The 24,818-nt window shown below is 45.5% G+C and overlaps 1 protein-coding gene across 1 annotated transcript in view; it reads right to left on the bottom strand.

Annotated features, from left to right (window-relative positions):
• The window catches only part of TRIM67 (tripartite motif containing 67), a 177,355-nt gene that overhangs the window by 107,108 nt on the left and 45,429 nt on the right, over nucleotides 1-24,818 (bottom strand). The window contains exon 2 of the mRNA XM_066594880.1: nucleotides 1,214-1,309. Within this exon, the coding sequence (XP_066450977.1) occupies nucleotides 1,214-1,309 (96 nt within the window). The remainder of the gene's footprint in view (nucleotides 1-1,213; nucleotides 1,310-24,818) is intronic.

Here is a 24,818-nt window from a genome sequence, read left to right as displayed (position 1 = left end):
TGCGAGAAAATCGCTGCGATATCGCTGCGACAGGCTTTTCAATGGGGCCAGCGGCAGCAGCGCTAGCCCCATTGAAAAGATATGGAGAATGCCGCGGACTTCTGCCACAGCTGTCACAGCTGTGGCAGGAGTTTCCTTCATCCCCGCGGGGACCGAGGGGATGAAGGAACCCTCTGTCACAGCTGTGGCAGAAGTCAGCGGCATGCTATCCCATTGCTTTCAATGGGTGCCGATCCCATTGAAAGCAGTGGTTTCTGACAAGCCCTGCAGAATGATTATCGGAGAAGGGCTTGAAATATAAGCCCTTCCCTGATAATCATAAAAAAGTGGTTAAAAAAATAATAAAAAAGGTTACTCACCTCTCCTGCTGTCAGCCGCGTCCTCCGGTTGGCTCCCCGTCACTGCTACTGAGCTCTTTCAGCAGACGGGGATTTAAAAATCCCCGCCTCCTGAAAGGACTGTGCAGATTGGCTGAGGGCTCAGCCAATAGCTAAGCAGTAGCTGCTATTGGCTGAGCCCTCAGCCAATCTGCACAGCCCTTTCAGGAGGCGGGGATTTTTAAATCCCCGTCTGCTGAAAGAGCTCAGTAGCAGTGACGGGGAGTCAGCCGGAGGACGCGGCTGACAGCAGGAGAGGTAAGTAACATTTTTATTATTTTTTTAACCACTTTTTTATGATTATCGGGGAAGGGCTTATATTTCAAGCCCTTCTCCGATAATCATTCTGCAGGGCTTGTCAGAAACCACTTGAAAGCAATGGGATAGCATGCCTTGGACTTCTGCCACAGCTGTGACAGCTGTCACAGCTGTGGCAGAAGTCCGCGGCATTCTTCATACCTTTTCAATGGGGCTAGCGCTGCTGCCGCTGGCCCCATTGAAAAGACTGGCAATGTCGCAGCGATATCCCAGCGATTTTGGGATATCTGCCTGCGTTTTTCTCGCACTGCGATGCGAGAGTTTAACTTTAGAATCTCATCGCAGTGGAGAAAAAAACGCCAGTGGGTGGGAGCTCTAATAGTAAGTCTTTGCACTATGTTTTTCTGCACAATAACATACTAAAATGATGCCACAAAGGAAGTACATGTGAATACAGCCCTATACAAAAAGTCCATAGGGAAGATCAATAGAGGGCAATCAATCAGTTTTCCTTTTTATTGCATGGTGTGTTATGTCATTGTCTGGATGCACTTGTGTAGGGAACAGAAGAATAATACCTGGATTTGTTGCAGTATGTTCTTTAGCTGTACCAAGAATTCTTTGGCTTCTTTTGCTTTATCAGAAACTCCACTCAAAGCCTGAGAAAGCTGTGCCTGTATAAAAAGATAAAATAAAAGATACCAGATGTGAACATCATTTCCATCTATTAGTATTCAAGGAACTGTTAAGACTTGATTGCTATGCCTTGCATGTAATTCTCTATTCTCAGCTCTAAGCATACAAAATGTATCTGCCTTAATAGAAAGAGATACATCCGCTTACCCTAAGTGGAATCAAACACTAGCAGGTTGTCTTTACAGTTTCAAGCTAGAAGACCTCTTTTGGGAAATGAAGACAGAGAACACTTACATACTCTATCAATGGGTTAAGTAAAAATTGACCAGGCTAGATTCTCTATGCCAGAGATAATATGTTGGATAGTACTGGGGCAAAGCGCAATGATAAACATGGACAAAATCTGGAAAAGTAGTGATATTGGTATAGTAACTACATACAGGATAATGCAACCCATCGTTTTCCCCAGAGCCATGTAGGGATGTGAAAGCTGGACTGCGAAAAAAGCTGATAAAAGAAGGATTGATGCGTTTGAGCTGTGATACTGGCGAAAGCTGCTGTGTATGCCCTGGATGGCGAGAGTAACAAACAGAGAAGTCCTGGATCGTATAAGACCCAATATATCACTGGAGGATAAGATGACCAGACTCAAACTCATGTATTTTGGCCATGTAATGCAAGCAGAGTCTAGAAAAATCTATAATGCTTGGAAAGATCAGCGGCAAAAGAAGACCCGGCCGCCAAAGAACACGATGGCTGATACTGTCAAAGCTGATATCACACAACTGGAAGCAGCTGTGCAAAACCGAAAAACATGGAGGGAAGGAGCCTTTAGGGTCATGAATCACTAAACGGCTAACAACAACAAATGCATTCTACAGTTTTGGATACTTTTTTTAATGAAGTAATAGCCTATTAATAATTATTTCTTACATTTATTCTATAGCAAGATTCCTTAGCTTTCCTGAGAATTATATTTGCAGAAAACAAACTTGGACATTTAAAGCAGACTTTTAAAGAGGTTTTACAGACACAAAATGGAAATTCTGAAAATTCTGAAATCTAGGAGGTACCACTAATTATCAGCAACCTGTATCCTTTATCCACTGCTCTGAAGCTTCTACTTCGTCCTGTGCTGCTGCCGATATGCTGCTGTGTTTTTATACATCACTTCCACTCTAAACACAGCAACAGACTGTTACCAACTTCCAGTATGTATAGAGCTTGTTTCCCGGCAAGTGCTATAGCTCCGCCCACAGCTCACAGGTCCTACAACTTACCAGCACCAACCTCCCTCTCAGATAGCCAGAGAAAACTGCTGAAGCAGACGGACTGTCCAGCACTCTGAGGTCACATGAGCAATACAGCTCAGTGCTTCCCTCCTGTCCTCCCAATCATGCACTGCTCACAGGGAGTTGCAGGCTACGGGCAACGCAAGAAGTAGCAAATGTAGACAAGATGTCAGAAGTGGTAGAAGGTCACATGACAGAAAATGAAGAAAGAAGCTAGACCAGGTACAGTTGACCTAGTAGAAAATGACGTGTGATAATGTACATTAGATTTTAAAATGTTAGTTTGTGTGCGAAATACCCCTTGAACCACTTCCTGCTATAGGGCGTACAGTTATGTCCTGTTTTATTTCCTGTGCCAACTATGTATGAACGTAGATTGCGGTGCAACCTAGCTTTATACAGCCTGGGCACCGGCTGTTTATTACAGCCGACATCCAGCGGCAACAGTTCTGCTCAGCCGCGCAGCTGAACAGAGCTATTAAAATCTCCACCTGGTGAAAGGGCTGTATCTGATTGGCTGAGCGCTCAGCCAATCACAGGCAGCACTCAGCCATTCATTGAATGAAGGTTGGTTAAAGGGTTATTGCCATCACTTTCTGATCATAGAGGCCCAACTTTCAGGACCCTCACTGATCCTGAGGTTAAAGCACAGCTACATTCACGATGGTGCAGGAAAAAACTTTGAAGGGGATGTAGCATTAAATCAGTGCTGCGGTCCCTCCAATCTCACAATTGGTGGGGGTTCCAATGACCAAAACCAGCCGTACTACAGGGTCAGAAATAGTACTTTAATTAGCAGGTAACTGAACTGAAACTCAACAAACAGGGTTTTTAATGCCTTCGAACTTTCGTCCTTCTGACCTATGGACTGGGGTGGTGATGGTATTGGGTTCACCATACACAGACCTCTCTGGTCACTGTGCTTGTCTCACTGCCTGCTTCCCTTCTAGTCCCCTAGTCGATTCCTCTGGCAAGCCTCTCAAAAACTGCTGTTTCCTGCTCCTCAGACAGGCATTCTTTAGTGGCCCCTGCCACAATACCTCTGGAATTTGCAGCCAACTAAGGCCGCTAATCACACAGCCGAGAAAATCGCACAAGATTTGTGCGTTGCGAGACACAAATCTTGCACGAATATAATCATTCTTTTAAATTGGGTCATACATGAGTGATTTTTTTTTCCTGGCAGTGCAGAAAGAAAATTGTAGCATGTCTAATCTTTGGGCATTCCCTTGGAACGCATCACCCATTTTTTTCAATGGGGCAGGCACAGCAACACAGACCTGCAAGGTGCACACAGGTACGATGTGATGCAAGGTTTCCCACTGAAAACAATGGGAAACACTTGCCGATCCTTGTCGAGGATCACTGCTACCCTAAGGGCGAGCACCCACTGGCGTTTGCGTTTCCCGCGGGGAAAAAACGCAGCGTTTTCGCCGCGTGTCCCGCGGCTTTGCCATTAATTTCCATGGAGAAAAATAAGGACACATATGCAACTGACAGTTCCTATGTTAAAAACGCAAACGCAATGCAAAAAAAACGCCAGTGGACAGGAACACATGTTATCTCTATGCCTGTGCAGGAAAAACGCAAAACGCAAAACGCAAAACGCAGGTAAAAAAACGCCAGTGGGTGCTCGCCCTAAAGTAGTAAAAAAAGATTTAAAAAACGCACGTTGGTGAGCAGGATATCGGGATGAAATTAACAGCCAGATATCACACTAGCCTATGTGAAATTAGCCTAAGGGCGCCCACCCACTGGCGTTTTTTGTCCCTGCGAAATTCGCAGCATTTTTTTCTCTGCAGGGGTCTATGGGACTTGTAATGTTAAAATCGCGATCGCGCAAAATCGCGATTTCGCGGTAAATTGCGATTTTGCGCGATCGCGATTTTAACATTACAAGTCCCATAGAACCCTGCAGAGAAAAAAATGCTGCGAATTTCGCAGGGAAAAAAAACGCCAGTGGGTGGGCGCCCTAAGGGTAGCTTTTCACATAGTGAGAAATCGTTTGCCCAAGCGAAAAAGCAAATGATGACAGTTTGCTGGTTCAATCGGACCGCCGCTTTAAACATACAGACAAATTGTTTTTTGTTTTTTTTAAAGGATCGTTCCGTCATTCAGTTCTGTATAAGTAACGACTAAACGATCTGTGTTTGAAACCAAATGATTAGCGAATAAGCCAACAATGATTTTTATGCATGCATACAATGAACGATAAGTGAATTAATATCGTTTATTGTTCACTTGTTGGCTGCGTTTATAGTAAACTAGCTGATATACCCGGTTTCGCCCGAGTTAATTTGGTACTGGTGTTTATCTGGTGTTCACACGGAAAATCTTATGAAGTCGTGGTTACTTTAGAGATACTGGAAAAACATATGTTCACCATTTTGCATAGTTCTCTGCGTTACCTAGGAAACACCACGGGGAGGTAACCATGCAATGTTTCCTTTATATAAAATGACATCAGGAAGTGAGAGAATTAAATTCCATATGTAAAATTTGGACGCTAATTCTTTTGCACTTAGAATTGAATAATCGAGTTGGGACCCATTAACTTTTCCTATTTATGTCATACTCAATGCCCATGCCAAATTTCAAGTTTCTATGACATTGGGAAGTGAGAGAATTAGATTTCGTACGTAAAATGTGGACGCTAATTCTTTTGCGCTTAGAATTGAATAATCGAGTCGGGACCCATTACCTTTTCCTATGTATGACACAATCAATGCCCGTTCCAAATTTCATGTTTCTATGACACCGGAAAGTGCGAGAATTAGATTCCGTACGTAAAATTTGGATGCTAGTTCTTTGGCACTTAGAATTGAATAATCGAGTTGGGACCCATTAACTTTTCCTATTTATGACATATTTAATGCTTATGGCAAATTTCATGTTTCTATGACATTGGGAAGTGAGAGATTTAGATTATGTACGTAAAATTTGCACGCTAAATCTTTTGCGCATAGAATTGAATAATCGAGTTGGGACCCATTAGCTTTTCCTATTTATGACATAATCAATGCTCGTGCCAAATTTCACATTTCTATGACACCGGAAAGTGAGAAAATTACATTCCGTACGTAAAATTTGGACGCTATTTCTTTTGCGCATAGAATTGAATAATCGAGTTGGGACCCATTAGTTTTTCCTATTTATGACCTAATCAATGCTTGTGCCAAATTTCATGTTTCTATGACACCAGAAAGTGAGAAAATTACATTCCGTACGTAAAATTTGGACGCTAATTCCTTTGCGCATAAAATTGAATAATCGAGTTGGGACCCATTAGCTTTTCCTATTTATGACATAATGAATACTCGTGCCAAATTTCATGTTTCTATGACACCAGAAAGTGAGAAAATTACATTCCGTGTGTAAAATTTGGACGCTAATTCTTTTGCGCATAGAATTGAATAATCGAGTTGGGACCCATTAGCTTTTCCTATTTATGACATAATGAATGCTCATGCCAAATTTCACGTTTCTATGACACCAGAAAGTGAGAAAATTACATTCCGTACATAAAATTTGAACGCTAATTCTTTTGCGCATAGAATTGAATAATCGAGCTGGGACCCATTAGCTTTTCCTATTTATGACATAATCAATGCTCGTGCCAAATTTCACATTTCTATGACACCAGAAAGTGAGAAAATTACATTCCGTACATAAAATTTGGACGCTAATTCTTTTGCGCATAGAATTGATTAATCGAGTTGGAACCCATTAGCTTTTCCTATTTATGACATAATCAATGCTCCTGCCAAATTTCACGTTTCTATGACACCGGAAAGTGAGAAAATTACATTCCGTACGTAAAATTTGGACGCTAATTCTTTTGCACATAGAATTGAATAATCGAGTTGGGACCCATTAGCTTTAACCAATTTATGACATAATCAATGCTCCTGCCAAATTTCACGTTTCTATGACACCGGAAAGTGAGAAAATTACATTCCGTACGTAAAATTTGGACGCTAATTCTTTTGCGCATAGAATTGAATAATCGAGTTGGGACCCATTAGCTTTTCCTATTTTAGACATAATCAATGCTCCAGCCAAATTTCGAGTTTCTATGACACCGGGAAGTGAGAGAATTAGATTCCGTACGTAAAATTTGGACGCTAATTCTTTTGCGCATAGAATTGAATAATCAAGTTGGGACCCATTAACTTTTCCTATTTATGACATATTCAATGCCCATGCCAAATTTTAAGTTTCTATGACATTGGGAAGTGAGAGATTTTGATTATGTATGTTAAATTTCAACGCTAATTCTTTTGCGCTAGAATTGAATAATCGAGTTGGGACCCAATAACTTTTTCTATTTTGGAGATAATCTATGCTCGTGCCAAAATTCATGTTTCAACGACATCGGGAAGTTGGAGAACTTTTGGCGAGTCAGTCAGTCAGTGAGTCAGTGAGGGCTTTCGTCTTTATATATATAGATGATTCGTTCAAATTCACAGGATCTAGCATTTTTAGTTTTTTTTAAATGTTAGTTCTTCCGTGTAAAAGCATATTACTGTAGTTATGACACGACTTGCTAAACTCCACACTGCTCTTCCTGCACAGGAACAGAACTACTGTATATATCGTCCATTGTGACATGTGGACAGTTTGATAGTCAGTAGCACCTGTGCCACAGCATTGTCATGCCCTTTTGGCGTTCCCTTGGCAATCTAGCTGTACTCCACGCCGTCCTACAAATCCCTGCGCCTCACAATGTATTCGTTATGCGCATCAACTGTATTTTAACTTTAAATGGCACACTGACAGATGGGACAACTTGTCCCTTAATTGTGATATCACCATGCATAAAATTATCATGACCTATTTAAATGCTCTTGTTCTCTCATTGTAACACAACAAAACCCATTGTAAAGTATTTCAAAGTGTAAATAAACCCCCCTGATAGCGCGGCACATCATGATATCACATCGCGTTAAGAGTCAAGCTAAAGAGTAAGGACTAGAGATGAGCGAGCGTACTCGTCCGAGCTTGATGCTCGTTCGAGTATTAGGGTGTTCGAGATGCTCGTTACTCGAGACGAGCACCACGCGGTGCTCGACTCCATTACATTTCCTTCCCTGAGAAATGTGCGCGCTTTTCTGGCCAATAGAAGCACAGTGAAGGCATTACAACTTCCTCCTGTGACATTCCAGCCCTATCCCACCCCCCTGCAGTGAGTGGCTGGGGAGATCAGATGACACCCGAGTATTTAAATCTGCCCTGCCCGCGGCTCGCCACACATGCATGCTGACAGAGATCAGGGAAAGTGCTGCTGATGCTGTTGTTGCTATAGGAAGAGTGTTAGGTGTTATTTCAGTCTTCAAGAACCCCAACGGTCCTTCTTAGGGCCACATCTGACCGTGTGCAGTACTGTTGAAACTGCTTTTAGCAGTGTTGCACAATTTTTTTTTTTTTCGTATATCGGGCGTGCAGACCATAGCGTCCTCAGTGAGCAGTCATTTTACTCAGTATAGGGGCAGTACTGGTGAGGCAGGGACAGTGGTACAGGGAAAGAGGTATACTGGCTATATAAGCAGTGGGCTTTTTCAAAAAAATTGGGGAAAAATACTATATTTGGGCTGCCTGTGACCGTCTTCAGTTTACTGCGTGTCTGCTGGGGGTAGTAGTCGCTAACTAATACCCAGCTAAGCGTTACAGCAGGCTTGCGCATAATTGTTTCCTGGCTCTGCTGTGCCCGTTACATGGCCGCCGTCATCCCGCCAGAGGGAAACAGTATACATAATATACGGTTTGGTCTCTCTGGTTTTTCACCTCACCATTTAAAAAAATAGAAGCAAAATACTTAAGGCCTACCACTGGCCTTTGGCCACTTGACTGGTTCTGCCCTGTGAATTCCAGTAGCTCAGTCATACGCACCTAGGTCTCACTACAGGCTTGCGCATAATTGTTTCCTGGCTCTGCTGTGCCCGTTACATGACCGCCGTCATCCCGCCAGAGTGAAACAGTATACATAATATATGTGCATACAGTGACTGTCTGGTTTTTCACCTCACCATTTAAAAAAATAGAAGCAAAATACTTAAGGCCTACCACTGGCCTTTGGCCACTTGACTGGTTCTGCCCTGTGAATTCCAGTAGCTCAGTCATACGCACCTAGGTCTCACTACAGGCTTGCGCATAATTGTTTCTTGGCTCTGCTGTGCCCGTTACATGACCGCCGTCATCCCGCCAGAGGGAAACAGTATACATAATATACGCTGCATACAGTGTCTGTCTGGTTTTTCACCTCACCATTTAAAAAAATAGAAGCAAAATACTTAAGGCCTACCACTGGCCTTTGGCCACTTGACTGGTTCTGCCCTGTGAATTCCAGTAGCTCAGTCATACGCACCTAGGTCTCACTACAGGCTTGCGCATAATTGTTTCCTGGCTCTGCTGTGCCCGTTACATGACCGCCGACATCCCGCCAGAGGGAAACAGTATACATAATATACGCTGGATACAGTGTCTGTCTGGTTTTTCACCTCACCATTTAAAAAAATAGAAGCAAAATACTTAAGGCCTACCACTGGCCTTTGGCCACTTGACTGGTTCTGCCCTGTGAATTCCAGTAGCTCAGTCATACGCACCTACGTCTCACTACAGGCTTGCGCATAATTGTTTCCTGGCTCTGCTGTGCGTTCCGTTAGCGAAGTCAGCCTCCAACCACAAGCCAATAAGCGGCACATTTAATTACAGCATTCTGTTTCTGCTCTACTCGTAATACACCATGCTGAGGGGTAGGGGTAGGCCTAGAGGACGGGGACGAGGACGCGGAGGCCCAAGTCAGGGTGTGGGCACAGGCCGAGCTCCTGGTCCAGGTGCATCGCAGCCGACTGCTGTGGGATTAGGAGAGAGGAAAGTTTCTGGGCTCCCCAGATTCATCTCACAATTAATGAGTACACGCGGTAGACCTTTATTAGAAACTGAGCAGTGTGAGCAGGTCCTGTCGTGGATGGCAGAAAGTGCATCCAGCAATCTATCGACCACCCAGTCTTCTACGCCGTCCACAGCTGCAACTCTGAATCCTCTGGCTGCTGCTCCTCCTTCCTCCCAGCCTCCTCACTCCATTACAATGACACATTCTGAGGAGCAGGCAGACTCCCAGGAACTGTTCTCGGGCCCCTGCCCAGATTGGGCAGCAATGGTTCTCCCACCAGAGGAGTTTGTCGTGACTGATGCCCAACCTTTGGAAAGTTCCCGGGGTCCTGGGGATGAGGCTGGGGACTTCTGGCAACTGTCTCAAGAGCTTTCAGTAGGTGAGGAGGATGATGACGATGAGACACAGTTGTCTATCAGTGAGGTAGTAGTAAGGGCAGTAAGTCCGAGGGAGGAGCGCACAGAGGATTTGGAGGAAGAGCAGCTGGACGATGAGGTGACTGACCCCACCTGGTTTGCTAAGCCTACTGAGGACAGGTCTTCAGAGGGGGAGGCAAGTGCAGCAGCAGGGCAGGTTGGAAGAGGCAGTGCGGTGGCCAGGGGTAGAGGCAGGGCCAGACCGAATAATCCACCAACTGTTTCCCAAAGCGCCCCCTCGCGCCATGCCACCCTGCAGAGGCCAAGGTGCTCAAAGGTGTGGCAGTTTTTCACTGAGAGTGCAGACGACCGACGAACTGTGGTGTGCAAGGTTTGTCGCGCCAAGATCAGCCGGGGAGCCACCACCACCAGCATGCGCAGGCATATGATGGCCAAGCACCCCACAAGGTGGGACGAAGGCTATTCACCACCTCCGGTTTGCACCACTGACTCTCCCCCTGTGCCCCAACCTGCCACTGAGATCCAACCCCCCTCTCAGGACACAGGCACGGGTGTCTCCCGGCCTGCACCCACACCCTCACCTCCACTGTCCTCGGCCCCATCCAGCAATGTCTCTCAGTGTTGCGTCCAGACGTCGCTAGCGCAACTCTTTGAGCGCAAGTGCAAGTACGCAGCCACGCACCCGCACGCTCAAGCGTTATACGTGCACATAGCCAAATTGATCAGCCTGGAGATGCTGCCGTATAGGCTTTTGGAAATGGAGGCTTTCAAAAGCATGATGGCGGCGGCGGCCCCGCACTACTCGGTTCCCAGTCACCACTACTTTTCCCGATGTGCCGTCCCAGCCCTGCACGACCACGTCTTCCGCAACATTGTACGCGCCCTCACCAACGCAGTTACTGGCAAGGTCCACTTAACAACGGACACGTGGACAAGCACAGGCGGGCAGGGCCACTATATCTCCCTGACGGCACATTGGGTGAATTTAGTGGAGGCTGGGACCGAGTCAGAGCCTGGGACCGCTCACGTCCTACCCACCCCCAGAATTGCGGGCCCCAGCTCGGTGGTGGTATCTGTGACGGTGTATGCTTCCTCCACTAAACCACCCTCCTCCTACGCAACCTCTGTCTCGCAATCAAGATGTGTCAGCAGCAGCATGTCGCCAGCAGTTGGTGTCGCGCGGCGTGGCAGCACAGCGGTGGGCAAGCGTCAGCAGGCCGTGCTGAAACTACTCAGCTTAGTAGAGAAGAGGCACACGGCCCACAAACTGCTGCAGGGTCTGACAGAGCAGACCGACCGCTGGCTTTTGCCGCTGAGCCTCCAACCGGGCATGGTCGTGTGTGACAACGGCCGTAACCTGGTGGCGGCTCTGCAGCTCAGCAGCCTCACGCACGTGCCATACCTGGCCCACATCTTTAATTAGGTGGTTCAGCGGTTTCTGAAAAGCTACCCACGCTAGTCAGACTTGCTCGGAAAGGTGCGCCGGCTCAGCGCACATTTCCGCAAGTCCAACACGGACGCTGCCACCCTGCGACCCTACAACATCGGTTTAATCTGCCAGTGCACCGACTGCTGTGCGACGTGCCCACACAGTGGAACTCTACGCTCCACATGTTGGCCAGGCTCTATGAGCAGCGTAGAGCTATAGTGGAATACCAACTCCAACATGGGTGGCGTAGTGGGAGTCAGCCTCCTCAATTCTTTACAGAAGAGTGGGCCTGGTTGGCAGACATCTGCCAGGACCTTGGAAACTTTGAGGAGTCTACCCAGATGGTGAGTGGCGATGCTGAAATCATTAGCGTCACCATTCCTCTGCTATGCTTCTTGAGAAGTTCCCTGCAAAGCATAAAGGCAGATGCTTTGCGCTCGGAAACGGAGGCGGGGGAAGACAGTATGTCGCTGGATAGTCAGAGCACCCTCATGTCTATATCTCAGTGTGTTGAGGAGGAGGAGCATGAGGAGGAGCATGAGGAGGAGGGGGAAGAGACAGCTTGGCCCACTGCTGAGGGTACACATGCTGCTTGCCTGTCATCCTTTCAGCGTGTATGACCTGAGGAGAAGGAGGAGGATCCTGAAAGTGATCTTCCTAGTGAGGACAGCCATGTGTTGTATACAGGTACCCTGGCACACATGGCTGACTTCATGTTAGGATGCCTTTCTCGTGACCCTCGCGTTACATGCATTCTGGCCACTACGGATTACTGGGTGTACACACTGCTCGACCCACGGTATAAGGAGAACCTTTCCACTCTCATACCCGGAGAGGAAAGGGGTTCGAGAGTGATGCTATACCACAGGACCCTGGCGGACAAACTGATGGTAAAATTCCCATACGACAGCGCTAGTGGCAGAAGGAGCAGTTCCGAGGGCCAGGTAGCAGGGGAGGCGCGGAGATCAGGCAGCATGTACAGTGCAGGCAGGGGAACACTCTCCAAGGCCTTTGACAGCTTTATGGCTCCCCAGCAAGACTGTGTCACCGCTCCCCAGTCAAGGCTCAGTCGGCGGGAGCACTGTAAAAGGATGGTGAGGGAGTACGTAGCCAATCGCACGACTGTCCTCCGTGACGCCTCTGCTCCCTACAACTACTGGGTGTCGAAGCTGGACACGTGGCCTGAACTCGCGCTGTATGCCCTGGAGGTGCTTGCTTGCCCTGCGGCTAGCGTCTTGTCAGAGAGGGTGTTTAGTGCAGCTGGGGGAATCATCACGGAAAAGCGTACCCGCCTGTCAACTGACAGTGCCAACAGGCTTACACTCATAAAGATGAACAAAGCCTGGATTTCCCCAGACTTCTCTTCTCCACCAGCGGACAGCAGCGGTACCTAAACAATACATAGGCTGCACCCGCGGATGGAAGCATCGTTCTCTATCACCATAAAAAATGGGGAACTTTTAGCTTCATCAATCTGTGTATTCTATTCATCCTCCTCCTCCTGCTCCTCCTCCTGAAACCTCACGTAATCACGCCGAACGGGCAATTTATTTTAGGCCCACAAGGCTGTCATATTACTTTTGTAAACAATGTTACAGGTTTCAATTCTCATTAAAGTGTTGAAACTTGCACCTGAACCAATTTTTATTTTAACTGGGCTGCCTCCAGGCCTAGTTACAAATTAAGCCACAGTAACCAAAGCGATTAATGGCTTTCACCTGCCCTCTTGGTTGGGCATGGGCAATTTTTCTGAGGTACATTAGTACTGTTGGTACACCAATTTTTTTGGGCCCTCGCCTACAGTGTAATCCTAGTAATTTTTATGGGCTTCGCCTGCACTCATGGTACAGCAAGGTGTGTGGGGTTGGCCTACACTTTTGCTACATAAATGTAACTGGGGCCTTGTCTATACTGCAATTACTGAAATGTGAAAGAGACTGCTATCTCCCTAAACTGCTGCAACGGGAATGTTACTGTGGCCTGTCTTGACTACTACTACTACTGAAATGGAACTAAGACTGTGCTCCCGCTATACTTCTGCTTCGGAATTGTTACTGGGGCCTGTCTTGACTGCTACTATTACTGAAATGGAACTAAGACTGTGCTCCCCCTATACTGCTGCTTCGGAATTGTTACTGGGGCCTGTCTTGACTGCTACTACTACTGAAATGGAGCTAATACTGTGCTCCCCCTATACTGCTGCCAGTGATATGTTACTGGGGCCTGTACCTAATGCTACCGCTGAAATGTTACTAATTCTGGGCTCTGCCTATACCGCTGCTAATGCTATGTCACTGGGGTGTGGAAACGGAGGCTTCCCAAAGACAGGATGGCGGCAAGGCCATTTACCCCGGTTACTGTTAAGGTGCATATAACCACGGACACGTGGAGAAGACACGCAGTGCCTCAAAAACATCCCCCTCCTCCTCCAACAACGAAAACATTCTTGGCAAATAGCTTTGCATCGGTCCGTCTGGTGGCAGTCCAAGAATTTCACCTTTAATGACACAACAAGAGAGCCCCCCCACCATCCCCCCGCCACGGCCCACTTAATCCTGGCCACATTCCAAAAACCAACTAAATAAAGCCGTGCTACTAGGTCCGCAGTCGCCACCACATTCCCACCAACGCGGTTACTGTTAAGGTACATATTACCAGTCTGACTGGGGCATGCACTGTGGGCCGAAGCCCACCTGTATTGTATCTGACGTTAGCTCTGCTGAGTAGGGCACTGCAATGGAATACATTTATGTACCGCTGATGGGTTCCAGGGAGCCACCCATGCTGTGGGTCCACAGGGACTTCACATTAGGGATTTGTACCTGCCAGTGTCTATGTATTAAAAACCCCGGTCAGACTGGGGCATGCAGTGTGGGCCGAAGCCCACCTGCATTTAATTTGACATTACCTCAGCTGTGCTGGGCAATGGAATGGGATTTATTTATGCAACGCCGGTGGCTTCCTGGGACCCACCCATGCTGTCGGTCCACACGGAGTTGTACCTGCCTGTGTCTACTTATAAAGAACCCCAGTCTGACTGGGGCATGCAGTGTGGGCCAAAGCCCACCTGTATTTAATCTGACGTTAGCTCTACTATCCGGGACACTGCATTGGGACAAACTACAGGAGCAATACAGCGCTAATGAGACGTGCACAGCTAAGCTAGCATTGGAGTCCGCTGTAGGCACGCGATTGCTGAGGGTTTGTGCAGAGGCCTATGTCCTGGGTGCAGTAAAAGTCCGCTTCCTGCCTAGGATTGCTGAAGCTGTGGGCCGAGGCCTATGTCGTGGGCGCGGTGCAAGTCTGCCATGTTTGGCCGCTCAGATCAATTTTTTGTTCATGTCTTGGGCTTCCTAGGACCCACCTATGCTGTTGGTGCAAACTTAGTTCCCATCACGGTGTTTGACCTGTCTGGCACAAAGACACTGACTGACTTGGGTAGAGGGCAAAGCGCTAACGGCTTTCCCCTTGCAGTGTGGATCGAGCTATGCGACACCTTGACAGAATGAATACTGTGTGGCACATGGATTCCTCATTGCTATGCCCGCGTTTGCAGCTCCTGACGGAGGTGGCACAGGATTGGAGTTCTCATTGCTTCTGTACAGCATTGTGGGCTATCGCCCCGCCCCTTTTAAAGAGGGTCGCTGCCTGGCCCTGCCAACCCTCTGCAGTGTGTGGCTATGAGGCCAGCGTGTGGCATGAGGGCAGCTGAAGGCTGCGCAGGGACACTTTGGTGTGCGCTGTGGACACTGGGTCATGCGGGGGGGTTGGGCAGCATGTAACCCAGGAAAAGTGGCAGCGGAGTGTCATGCAGGCAGTGATTGTGCTTTGTTGGAGGTAGTGTGGTGCTTAGCTAAGGTGTGCCTTGCTAATGAGGGTTTTTCAGAAGTAAAAATTGTTGGGAGGGGGGGGGGCCCACTCTTGCCGCTATTGTGGCTTAATAGTGGGACCTGGGAACTTGAGATGCAGCCCAACATGTAGCCCCTCGCCTGCTGTATCCATTTCTGTGTTGTTGCCATCACTTTCTTGAATTTCCCAGATTTTCACAAATGAAAACCTTAGCGAGCATCGGCGATATACAAAAATGCTCGAGTCGCCCATTGACTTCAATGGGGTTCGTTACTCAAAACGAACCCTCGAGCATCGCGGAACGTTCGAGCAACGAGCACCCGAGCATTTTGGTGCTCGCTCATCTCTAGTAAGGACGCTTTTACACTGAACGATTATTGTTTGGATTCTCGCTAGACCATGCAAATCTGATTGATTGTCACTGCTTATAATGAAAAGATGAATGAGAATTTGTTCACTTATCATTTATTGTTCAACTTGTGCATGCAGGAAAATAAAATGATGATTAGTCTCTGTAAAGGCTCACACCCACTAGCTTTTTTTGGTTTTCTTTTTAAAGCTGCGATATCGCTGCGTTTTTTTTCACGTGATTTTCAATGGGACTTTCTAATGTTAAAAACGCATCGCAAGTTTGTGTTTTGCAATTTTTGTGTGATGCGTTTTAAACATTAGAAAGTCCCATTGACAATCGCGTGTGCAGGAGCCCTAAACCTCATTTACAAACGACGGCCTGTTTACTGTGTATAGAGATCCATCTCCATTCACTTCTATGTGAAAGCATAGGAGCCATAATCGCTACTATGTGTTAAAGTAGAGCCCCTGATGATCAAGGAAGTCTGCCTAGCAACATGGTATGATAGACCTTTGCCATTGGTTGCAGGCAGTAATTTTTCTTATTGGCCAGTCTTATATCGCCAACTGATTCCGCAGCGCTTTCAGGTAATTATTACTTATTACCCCCCACCAAGTTGGGTTCTCATTTTACCGACCTTGGAAGGATGGAAGGTTGAGTCAACCTTGAGCCAGCTACCTGAATCATGCGGGAATTAAACTTGCAACCTTCAGCTTACACTCTGCGCCACACGAGGCTCTTGTTAATCACTTGCATGTAATGAGAGTTGTGTGCAGCCTCTATCATATAATGTATGACTTTTATAACTCCATGACTCTGCTACAAATCAATCGCACTTTATAACAATGGATAACCTACAGCACAACCTAACCCGCTGTATTCCATAATGCCGCTGATTGGCTGGAACTGCTTCAAACTTTCACTTGTGTGGGTCTCTGTGAGTTGTAGTCTTAGTGAATGCCAAGTGTCCTTTCAGAGCACTGATATAAACTACAACTCCCAGAGACCCACACAATTGAAAGTCCCAGCCAATCAGCCGCGTTATGGAATACAGCCTGCTAGGTTGTTCTTCAGGTTATCCAGTGTGATTGATCTGTAGTGGAGCAATGGAGTTATAAAAGTCATACATCATTATATGATAGAGTGACAGAAACAATGCATTCTTGAAGCATACTTTATAAAAATGGCAGAGAAGAAGAAATGCCGTCAATATTGAAATTAATACTTGAAATACGGATTCATCACTTCGACAAACTCAGAGCTTCTCTTGTGCCTTGTTTATCAAAAGACATTTTCGAATTAAGCTATGAAGCCTTTGAGACTGAGTGATCACCTTGCAAAAACGCATTCAGACAATGTGGGTAAGCCTATTTCATTTTTCTAAGGTTTAAAGTCAAAGTTTGAGAACCGTAGCACTGTAGGCAAGCTATTTGGAAAATCTGTTCTGAATGCTGACAAAGGCCCCCTTGCTTCCTATAAAGTCTCTTTATTAGGCCTCGTTCACACGGGCGACACAGCATCGCTGCAAGAAAATCGAAGCGATATCGCATCGCTGGTCCATGCGATATCACTGCTACTTCTCGCGGTGATACCGCAACTTTATAGCGCTACAAAGTCGCATGTGGTGCTACAAAGTCGCGCGACTTTGTAGCACCACATGCAAACATTTTCGGGGGAGGCTTAAAATATAAGCCCTTCCCCGAAAATACGCTGTAACTTAAGAAAAAAAACACATACATCACTTGTCCCGAGCTGTCCGCCCGGCCGCATCTTCTCCTCGGGTCCCTGGCACAGATCATTTTCTTCTCTTCTGGCCGGGGATTCAAAAATCCCCGCCTGCTGGAAGCGCTGGCTGTGATTGGCTGACGCTTAGCCGATTGGTTCAATCGCTTTCATTCATCGAGCGCTGGCTGTGATTGGCTGATGCTTAGCTAATCAAATCCAGCGCTTACAGAAGGCAGGGATTTTTGAATACCCGGCCAGAAGAGGAGAAGATCACTGCCGGAGACCCGGGGAAAGATGCGGCCGGGTTGACAGCGCGGGAGAGGTGATGTATGTGTTTTAGTTTTTTTTCTGCAGCCAGGGATTAAATTTTAGCTTTGACAGTAGGATTTCCTACTGTCAAAGTTGCATCGCACCGCACAAAAATTGCATTTTTGTGCGATGCGATGCAACAGGGAGGAAGGTTTCATAGAGAAACATGGGCTAAAAAACCTCATGAGTCGCGTGCATATAGCGGGACCCGTGTGGTTTTTGTGTCATTTTGTAACATGCTACAAAACATCGCATTTGTTAAGTAACCCATAGGAAAGCATGGGCTTCTCATACATGCTATTTGTAGCATTGTAGCAACGCTACAAAATCGTGCAACTTTGTCGCCCATGTGAACGAGGCCTAAATAGCGCAATGTGGCAAATTACATACTATTGGGGAAACAGTTGTGTTACCTGCAGTTAAAGAGATTGTCAGTACTATGCTGGAGCTTAACGCATGTGCCATGGTGAAATTGATTCCTTTGAGCAATGACACAGTTTCAAGAAGAATTGACGAGATGGCTGCTGATGTGGAAAAAACGCTTTTGAACGTGTTAAATAATACAGAATTTGTAATACAAATTGACGAGTCAACGGTTAGAGACAATAAAGCACTGCTGCTAGCTTAGGTTTGTTTCATTAATTGGAATGAAGAGGTAGTGGAGGAACTGTTGTTTACCAGAAATTTAACCACTGACACAAAAGGCTCCTCTATATCCAAAAAATGGAAGAATAATGTATTTGTTTGTGCAACCGATCAAGCTGCATCCATGATTTGTCGATATTGCGGATTTAAAGTCCATTTAAAATCTGCTATGCCTGGCATAATGGCAGTCTACTGTGTGATTCATCGGTAGCACCTTGTTCTAAACATTCATGTCAGAGGTTGCATGATTCTTTGCACTATGTAATTAATACTGTTAAAAGCGCACTCTTTGAACAAACACCTTTTCCACAAGCCCTGTCAAGACCATGACGAAGAATTCGAACGTCTACTCCTCCACACCGAAGTGAGGTGGCTGTCAAGAGGAAAGTGTTTACGACACTTCTATGAACTTTTTGACACAGTAGTCGAGTTTCTTCGGCTGATTGACCCAAGCTTTTGTGATGCAATCGAACTACGATGTCTTGATATTGCCTATCCCGTATACACATTTGACAAACTCAACAAGGTCAACACAAAGCTACAAGGAGACAAAATGAATTTCATTAAGGCTAAAGGTATAATCTCTTCCTTCATTGCCAACTGGACCTTCATACCAATAACCTAAGTTGATGCGAGCTTTGTCAGTTTCTGAGTCTTCAAGAAATTGCACACGAAGACGGAGACAAACTTCAAGATGCAGACTTAGATGTTTTTTTACTCACACCTCAAACAAGCCAAAGAAGACATGCTCTATGTACCCATGAAATATCAACGTGGGTACTCAATCCATTTTCAGCAGATACAGAATTTCATCCCAGATTACAAGAGCAGTTGATCGACTTGAAACACGATAGCGAAGCCCAAGACATTTTCCAGTAATGTGGCTTTGAATGTTTTTGGTGAAAGTCAAGAAATCCTATTCTATCCTGTGGCAGGAAGTTAAGTTGCTCCTGTTAGCTTTTCCCATCTAGCTACTTAGTGGAGAGGGGCTTCAGCGTGGTTCAGCAGCTCCTGACAAAAGTGAGAAACAAGCATCATATATGTGTAAGGGGCGACTTGAGACTGTAGTTGACGAAGATAAAACCGCTCATCCGGTTCAAGGCAGCAATTAATGACACAGATTGATTGTGGCAAACATTATTATCATTATTCGTTGGATTTCATTGTTCTTGCATTTTAATTAGTCTTCTTACTATTAAGGATTAAGATGTATCTTGCATTTTCTTTATACATTGTACATTTCTATTGAATGATAATTAAAGATGGTATTTTTGCTTGCTTCCCCCCCAAAATTATCTTCTGCAATAAGACCTATTTATTATTGTATCCACAATTTTTAAATATTTAGTGCCTACATTTTAGCAGCTAAAATTTAGCTGACTAAAATACGTCTTTGGTAATTTTTAGAGACATATTTTCACAATTAATGCTGTTAAACACTATTAAACTTTCCAAAAAAAAGTATTCAGTATTTTATTTTATACTTTTAACTATGTAAACAAGGTAAACTTTGACTGGGTTTAAACTAGTAAGGCTTGGGGGCGCTGGCCACCATCCTAATACCTAAAGGGGGCGCTGAGCTGAAAAAGGTTAAGAACCACTGCCTTGGACCTCCCACAGCTACTTCTCATTAACCCTAATCAAACCTTCCGACACAGCCAGCTAACAGATAATTTCAGGTGGTGGCAAGGTAAAGGCCTAATCTCTCTGCATCATTTTACCATATTAAATAGATTTATGACTATGTAGCAGATCATGGAGAAATGTTCAGTCACAGGCCACCTGTGGCTGGAAACACCTGGTAGACTTGTCCATTGGTTAATTCCTTATGGAAACAGAGGGCCAGCCTGGTTGCGAGAGTTCTGGGCAAGACATTTCCTCTCACCCCCTTCGTTTGCCTGCTGGGTTTGCTAAACTGGGTTTAACAATCAACAGCACAAACTCTCACAGTTTATCTGTATGGCGGCCAGGATTTATATAGCCTCCCAATGGCTGAAGCCTTCCCTCAACCTGAGCCCTATCATAACCAGAATGTCTAAAATGATGATCTGTGAGAAACTGTCCGCCATGAGAAAGGAATGTATTGAGGGCTTTCTTAGGACATAGCAGCCTTGATCTGACTACCTATATATCCCAAATATGCCACATTTATAGACTTATTAGAAGAATTTTCCCTGAGACACACAAGACAATAGCAATTATAACACTTAAAAAGCTAAGGGCTAATGTCTACGAACGGATTTATGCCGTGTTCTCCACGGCGGAATAACGCAGCTATTAGGTTCTATTGAACCTAATAGCTGAGTCTTCACATGCGGGATTTTGCCGCTTATTTACGCAAAAAAAAAAAGCGCAGCATGTTCTATTTTACCGCATTTTTCCCGCAGCTGGAGGTCTCCATTAAGATAGTATTAATGAAGACCATTTAAAAATGTGTTAAAAAGTGCGTTTTTCTGCGATTGCTAGCAGGGACTTTCTTGTTTATCCCCGCGGGAATCCCGCGGCATAAAACCGCGGGTGTATCCGGCTCCACCCGTGGGCATGAGCCCTAATAAGAGCTTTTTCACCTCAGACACAATAACAAGTGGAAATCTGTTTGATATGCTTTCTGTTTAGGCCTCCCTCACACAGGGCATTTGCAGAAACGCAGCATTTTTCAACGCTGCGTTACTGCAGATTCCGCCCCGTTTCAGCAGCGCTGGCATACTTTATGCCAGCGTGTTGGCTGCCTTTTCAGCTCGGCTGAAAACGCAGCCAAGGATGCTGAAAAGAAAAAAAAAAGCAATACTCACCTAGCCGCTGCAGTCCAGGTCGCGCCCGCTGGTCTCTGCCGCTGATCCGGGCTTCCTCGGCACTCCCAAGTCTATTGCCGGAGGCCAGGTTTGAGAACCCCGCCTCCGGCAATAGAGTGCTGTGATTGGTTGTCGGTGCTTGCTCGATGCCTAATCACAGCCCTTGATTGACTGTCTTAGCCAATCAGAGCTTGCCGGCGCTGATTGGCTGAGACAGTCAATGAAGGGCTGTGATTGGGCATCGAGCGTGCCGACAACCAATCACAGTACTCTATTGCCGGAGATGGGGTTCTCAAACCTGGCCTACGGCAATAGACTTGTGAATGCAGGGGAAGCCCGGATCAGCGGCAGAGACCAGCGGCCGCGACCCGGACTGCAGCGGCTAGGTGAGTATTACTTTCTTTTTTTCTACCTAGCCTAGCTGGGACTGATTTTCGGGGTAGGGATTCTATTACAAGCCCTCACCCCGAAAATCGGCGAGCGGTTAACGCTGCTAAAAATGTGGCACCAAGTGTTGCCGCATTTTCAGCAGTGCTAAAACCGCTGTCCATTCATTTCAATGGGCGACGCAGGGCTGAAAACGCCCAAAAATAGAACATGCATCGCTGTCAAAGCGCAGCGTTTGAAGGCGCTGCGTTTTCAGCCCTGTGGGAGTAGCCCCATTGAAATGAATGGGAGTGTTGTACAGCGTTTAGCGCTGGGCTGAAAAGGCAGCGCTAAACGCTGTATAAAACGCCCTGTGTGAGGGAGGCCTTATTTGTTTAAATATTTGTTTAACACCTGACTTCTATTTTACAATTGACATTTCTAAAAGATGCCCCTGTGGAGCGTTACATACAATTTCATACCATGTTAAGATATAATTATATATATTAAATAAATAAAAACCTTTTGAAACGAAAAAAGTTATAGCTCCTGAAATGTGACAACATGAAAATACAGAAAAAATGCTTGGGCTTAAGGACTAAAACATGAGTAGTATCAGGTAATTAATAAAAAAAACTTTTTTGGAGACACAGATGTGAATTCCAATTATCAGTGCAAAGAACTATTTTAGTTTTGAGGAGGTGGTGGAAAGGGGAAAAAACGTTTTCTGGGAAGAACTGTCACTATTTAGCGCATGTGCTGCCGTAAATACTGTTATTTAGTGGAGTGTGTGACCTTTAGAATAAAGTAATAATATGCACAGCTAGTGTATTTAGTGTCATGCACTTCATAGACTGACATAGTATTTATGGCGTAGTGCTGCAAGAATCCTGTCTACAGGATTATTTTTAGAGCAGAATACTTATTAATTATTTCAGAAAATTTACCAATTTGTTTAGATAATTGTCTTAAAAAAATCAGACATCTTGATTGATTATAGTTCTTTCCCTTTCTACTGTATATGTGAGATAGTGATGAAATCTCCAGTAAAATATCATTGATTTTAGTAAGAGTATTTCTCAACAATTATTTGTAGAGAAAACAATCTTTATATTGCTCCCAACTTCATAGAGTCAATGGGGCAGTGTCAGACCAGTTACACAAACTAAGGTTTCTGCAGCAAGCACAAACAAACAGAAAAAAAATCACATATTCCTAAAACTCCCAAACTGAAATGTACTGAATTTTTTAAATAGCTATCATAGCTTTCTCACACATCACACAACATACCATCTCTCACCCTCCTGTAGCTCCCTCCTCCTCCTTTCCCTCTTCAAAGACTTCTATGGGCAGCAACAGACAGCAGCAAGCAAAGACCTGAACAAGTAGGACGCGACTCGCGATTCCCGGTATGACGGAGTGAATGGAAGCAAAATGTACAATTTTGTAATTAATCCACTTTTCTTTATAAGAACTGTGCAATAGAAAGTGAAATCGTGGTTAATACGCAGAAAAATTGCAGGAAAAATACAAATGTCCACACAGTAAGTTCCCAGATGGTAGCAGATATGTTGGTGTGATGAGCCTTGCAGGTCAAACTGTCTCTCCTCTGGTTCCCAGAAGCAGCAGCCCCTTTTATCGCTAGAAAAGTTTCACCTCTTCCACTGCAGACTGACTCCTTTCTTCTCTTCTTAATATTCTGGCAGTCTTGCCTTAAATGTCAGCAGCTTTCACTTGCTGAGTCACTTGCTAAAGTCTTTTAAGTCTCCACATCCACCTGAATATCTACTGTCATTTTCTCTCTGAGCAGGAGGGCTTTTCTTTTCTGTCCACCACTCCCAGGCACCAATCAGGATATCCCATTTTGAGCATGCTTAGTCCAACCTGTTGTGGCATGCAGGGAACTGTAATCTTTAGCATGTCAAGGAACCACAGCCCACAGTCCAGATTTCCAATGCTCGCAACTGAGGTAGGTCCCTTACATTCCTCCCCACTAAAACTTGTCAGTCCCTAGCAAGAGGTTACATGTTAATATTCCATAAACATTTTACACAACAGAGCATTGTAATCCACATCTAACACAATTATTTGACCAAATGAATTCATCTGCAGCATAACTTTGTGGCAGAACCACTGTATTGCGTTGGGTGAATCTACGGAGCATCTGGCTCTCTTCCTCTCTCTGTAGTGTCAGGGCCCATTGGAGATTCAGGTACTGTCCACCATTCCATCGAAGCAATCATTGTTGACTTCGAGCACAGGGCTAGGTGGGGTTGACCTTGAAGCAGGAGCTGGATCATCATACTGGCATGGCTTTAACATGTTACGATGTAGAACTCTTGGCTGTGCCCCTGGATTTTCTGTTTGTACTTCATATATGGGGTCTTAGGGATACACCTGCTTTAACAACCGGTATGGTTCAGCTTCTCAGCGTCTGCTTAATTTCCCCTCTAGTCACTTCTCTCTTACTAGAACACAATCACCAGGTCGCAAAGGTGTTTCTTATAACTGGAATCCTTCTCTTGAAGTCGTTATCCTACCAACTGATGGACTGTTTGCAATCGGTAACGATGTTCACGATCCCAGGAAGAAGCTGTTCTCTCTACTACATCTCCTGGTTGATTGAAATTTAGTTAGTTTACTTCTCTGCCAACTCATCCAAACAGCAAAATAAAGGGGGTATAACCCGTAGTGGTGTGAATTCTGTTATTATATGCCCAGACCAATCAATGCAAATACTGAGGCCAATTTGCCTGTCCTTGTTGCCTTCCAGAATATGGAGCATTTGCAGTAAAGTATGATGAAATTGATCACAGGCTGTTAGGGCTCTGAGTGTGGACCCACTGTGCTAACCAACCAAACCTAGCTTTTAAACCACACCTTGTATGGCTGGCAGCTGACCCCAGTGATCAGAGGTATCGAGGCAGGGAAAACTTAGATGGGTAACTTGCCCTTAACTAAGCAGGAACATGGGACAACCCCTGCTTATAAGTAGAGCAGACATTTTGATAAGAATGGCCCCGCGCTGGTACCTTGGGTCTGACTATCCCAGACAGGAAAACAGGGACAGTGTACACAAAACGCAGAACAAGACTAACTACCACAGAAACAGGAACAATGCACTGACTAGACAGAAATGGACAAACACACACAGGCTAAAGCATAAAACAAAGAACATTCAAAATAAACAGATACCGGCTCAAAAGACATAATAGTTTTAAGACAGATGTGCTCGGTGTCAGAAGCAAACACACATAAAGCACCCATCAATTCTGAGGCAAAGAAGGAGGGTCCACAGCTCACAAAAATAGGAGAGTAATTGCTATTTAAGCTGCAGCTGGGCTGTAAGCACTGAGAGGGATTAACTCCCTCATTGCTGGTAGAAAACAGAAAAAAGAGCACATTTAAATAGAAGAAGCAGAGCAATGCTCACATCTGCCTAGAATAGCAAGAGGGCAGAAGACACAGGTAGCAGACCTATCACAGGCGCCATTGCCCTGAGGGTGGTATAAAGTAGTC

This window comes from Eleutherodactylus coqui, chromosome 3 (genome assembly GCF_035609145.1).
Source record: "Eleutherodactylus coqui strain aEleCoq1 chromosome 3, aEleCoq1.hap1, whole genome shotgun sequence".
Lineage (NCBI taxonomy): Eukaryota > Metazoa > Chordata > Amphibia > Anura > Eleutherodactylidae > Eleutherodactylus > Eleutherodactylus coqui.
The sequence above is the reverse complement of the archived record's forward strand: the minus strand, read 5'-3'. Positions and strand labels throughout refer to the sequence as shown.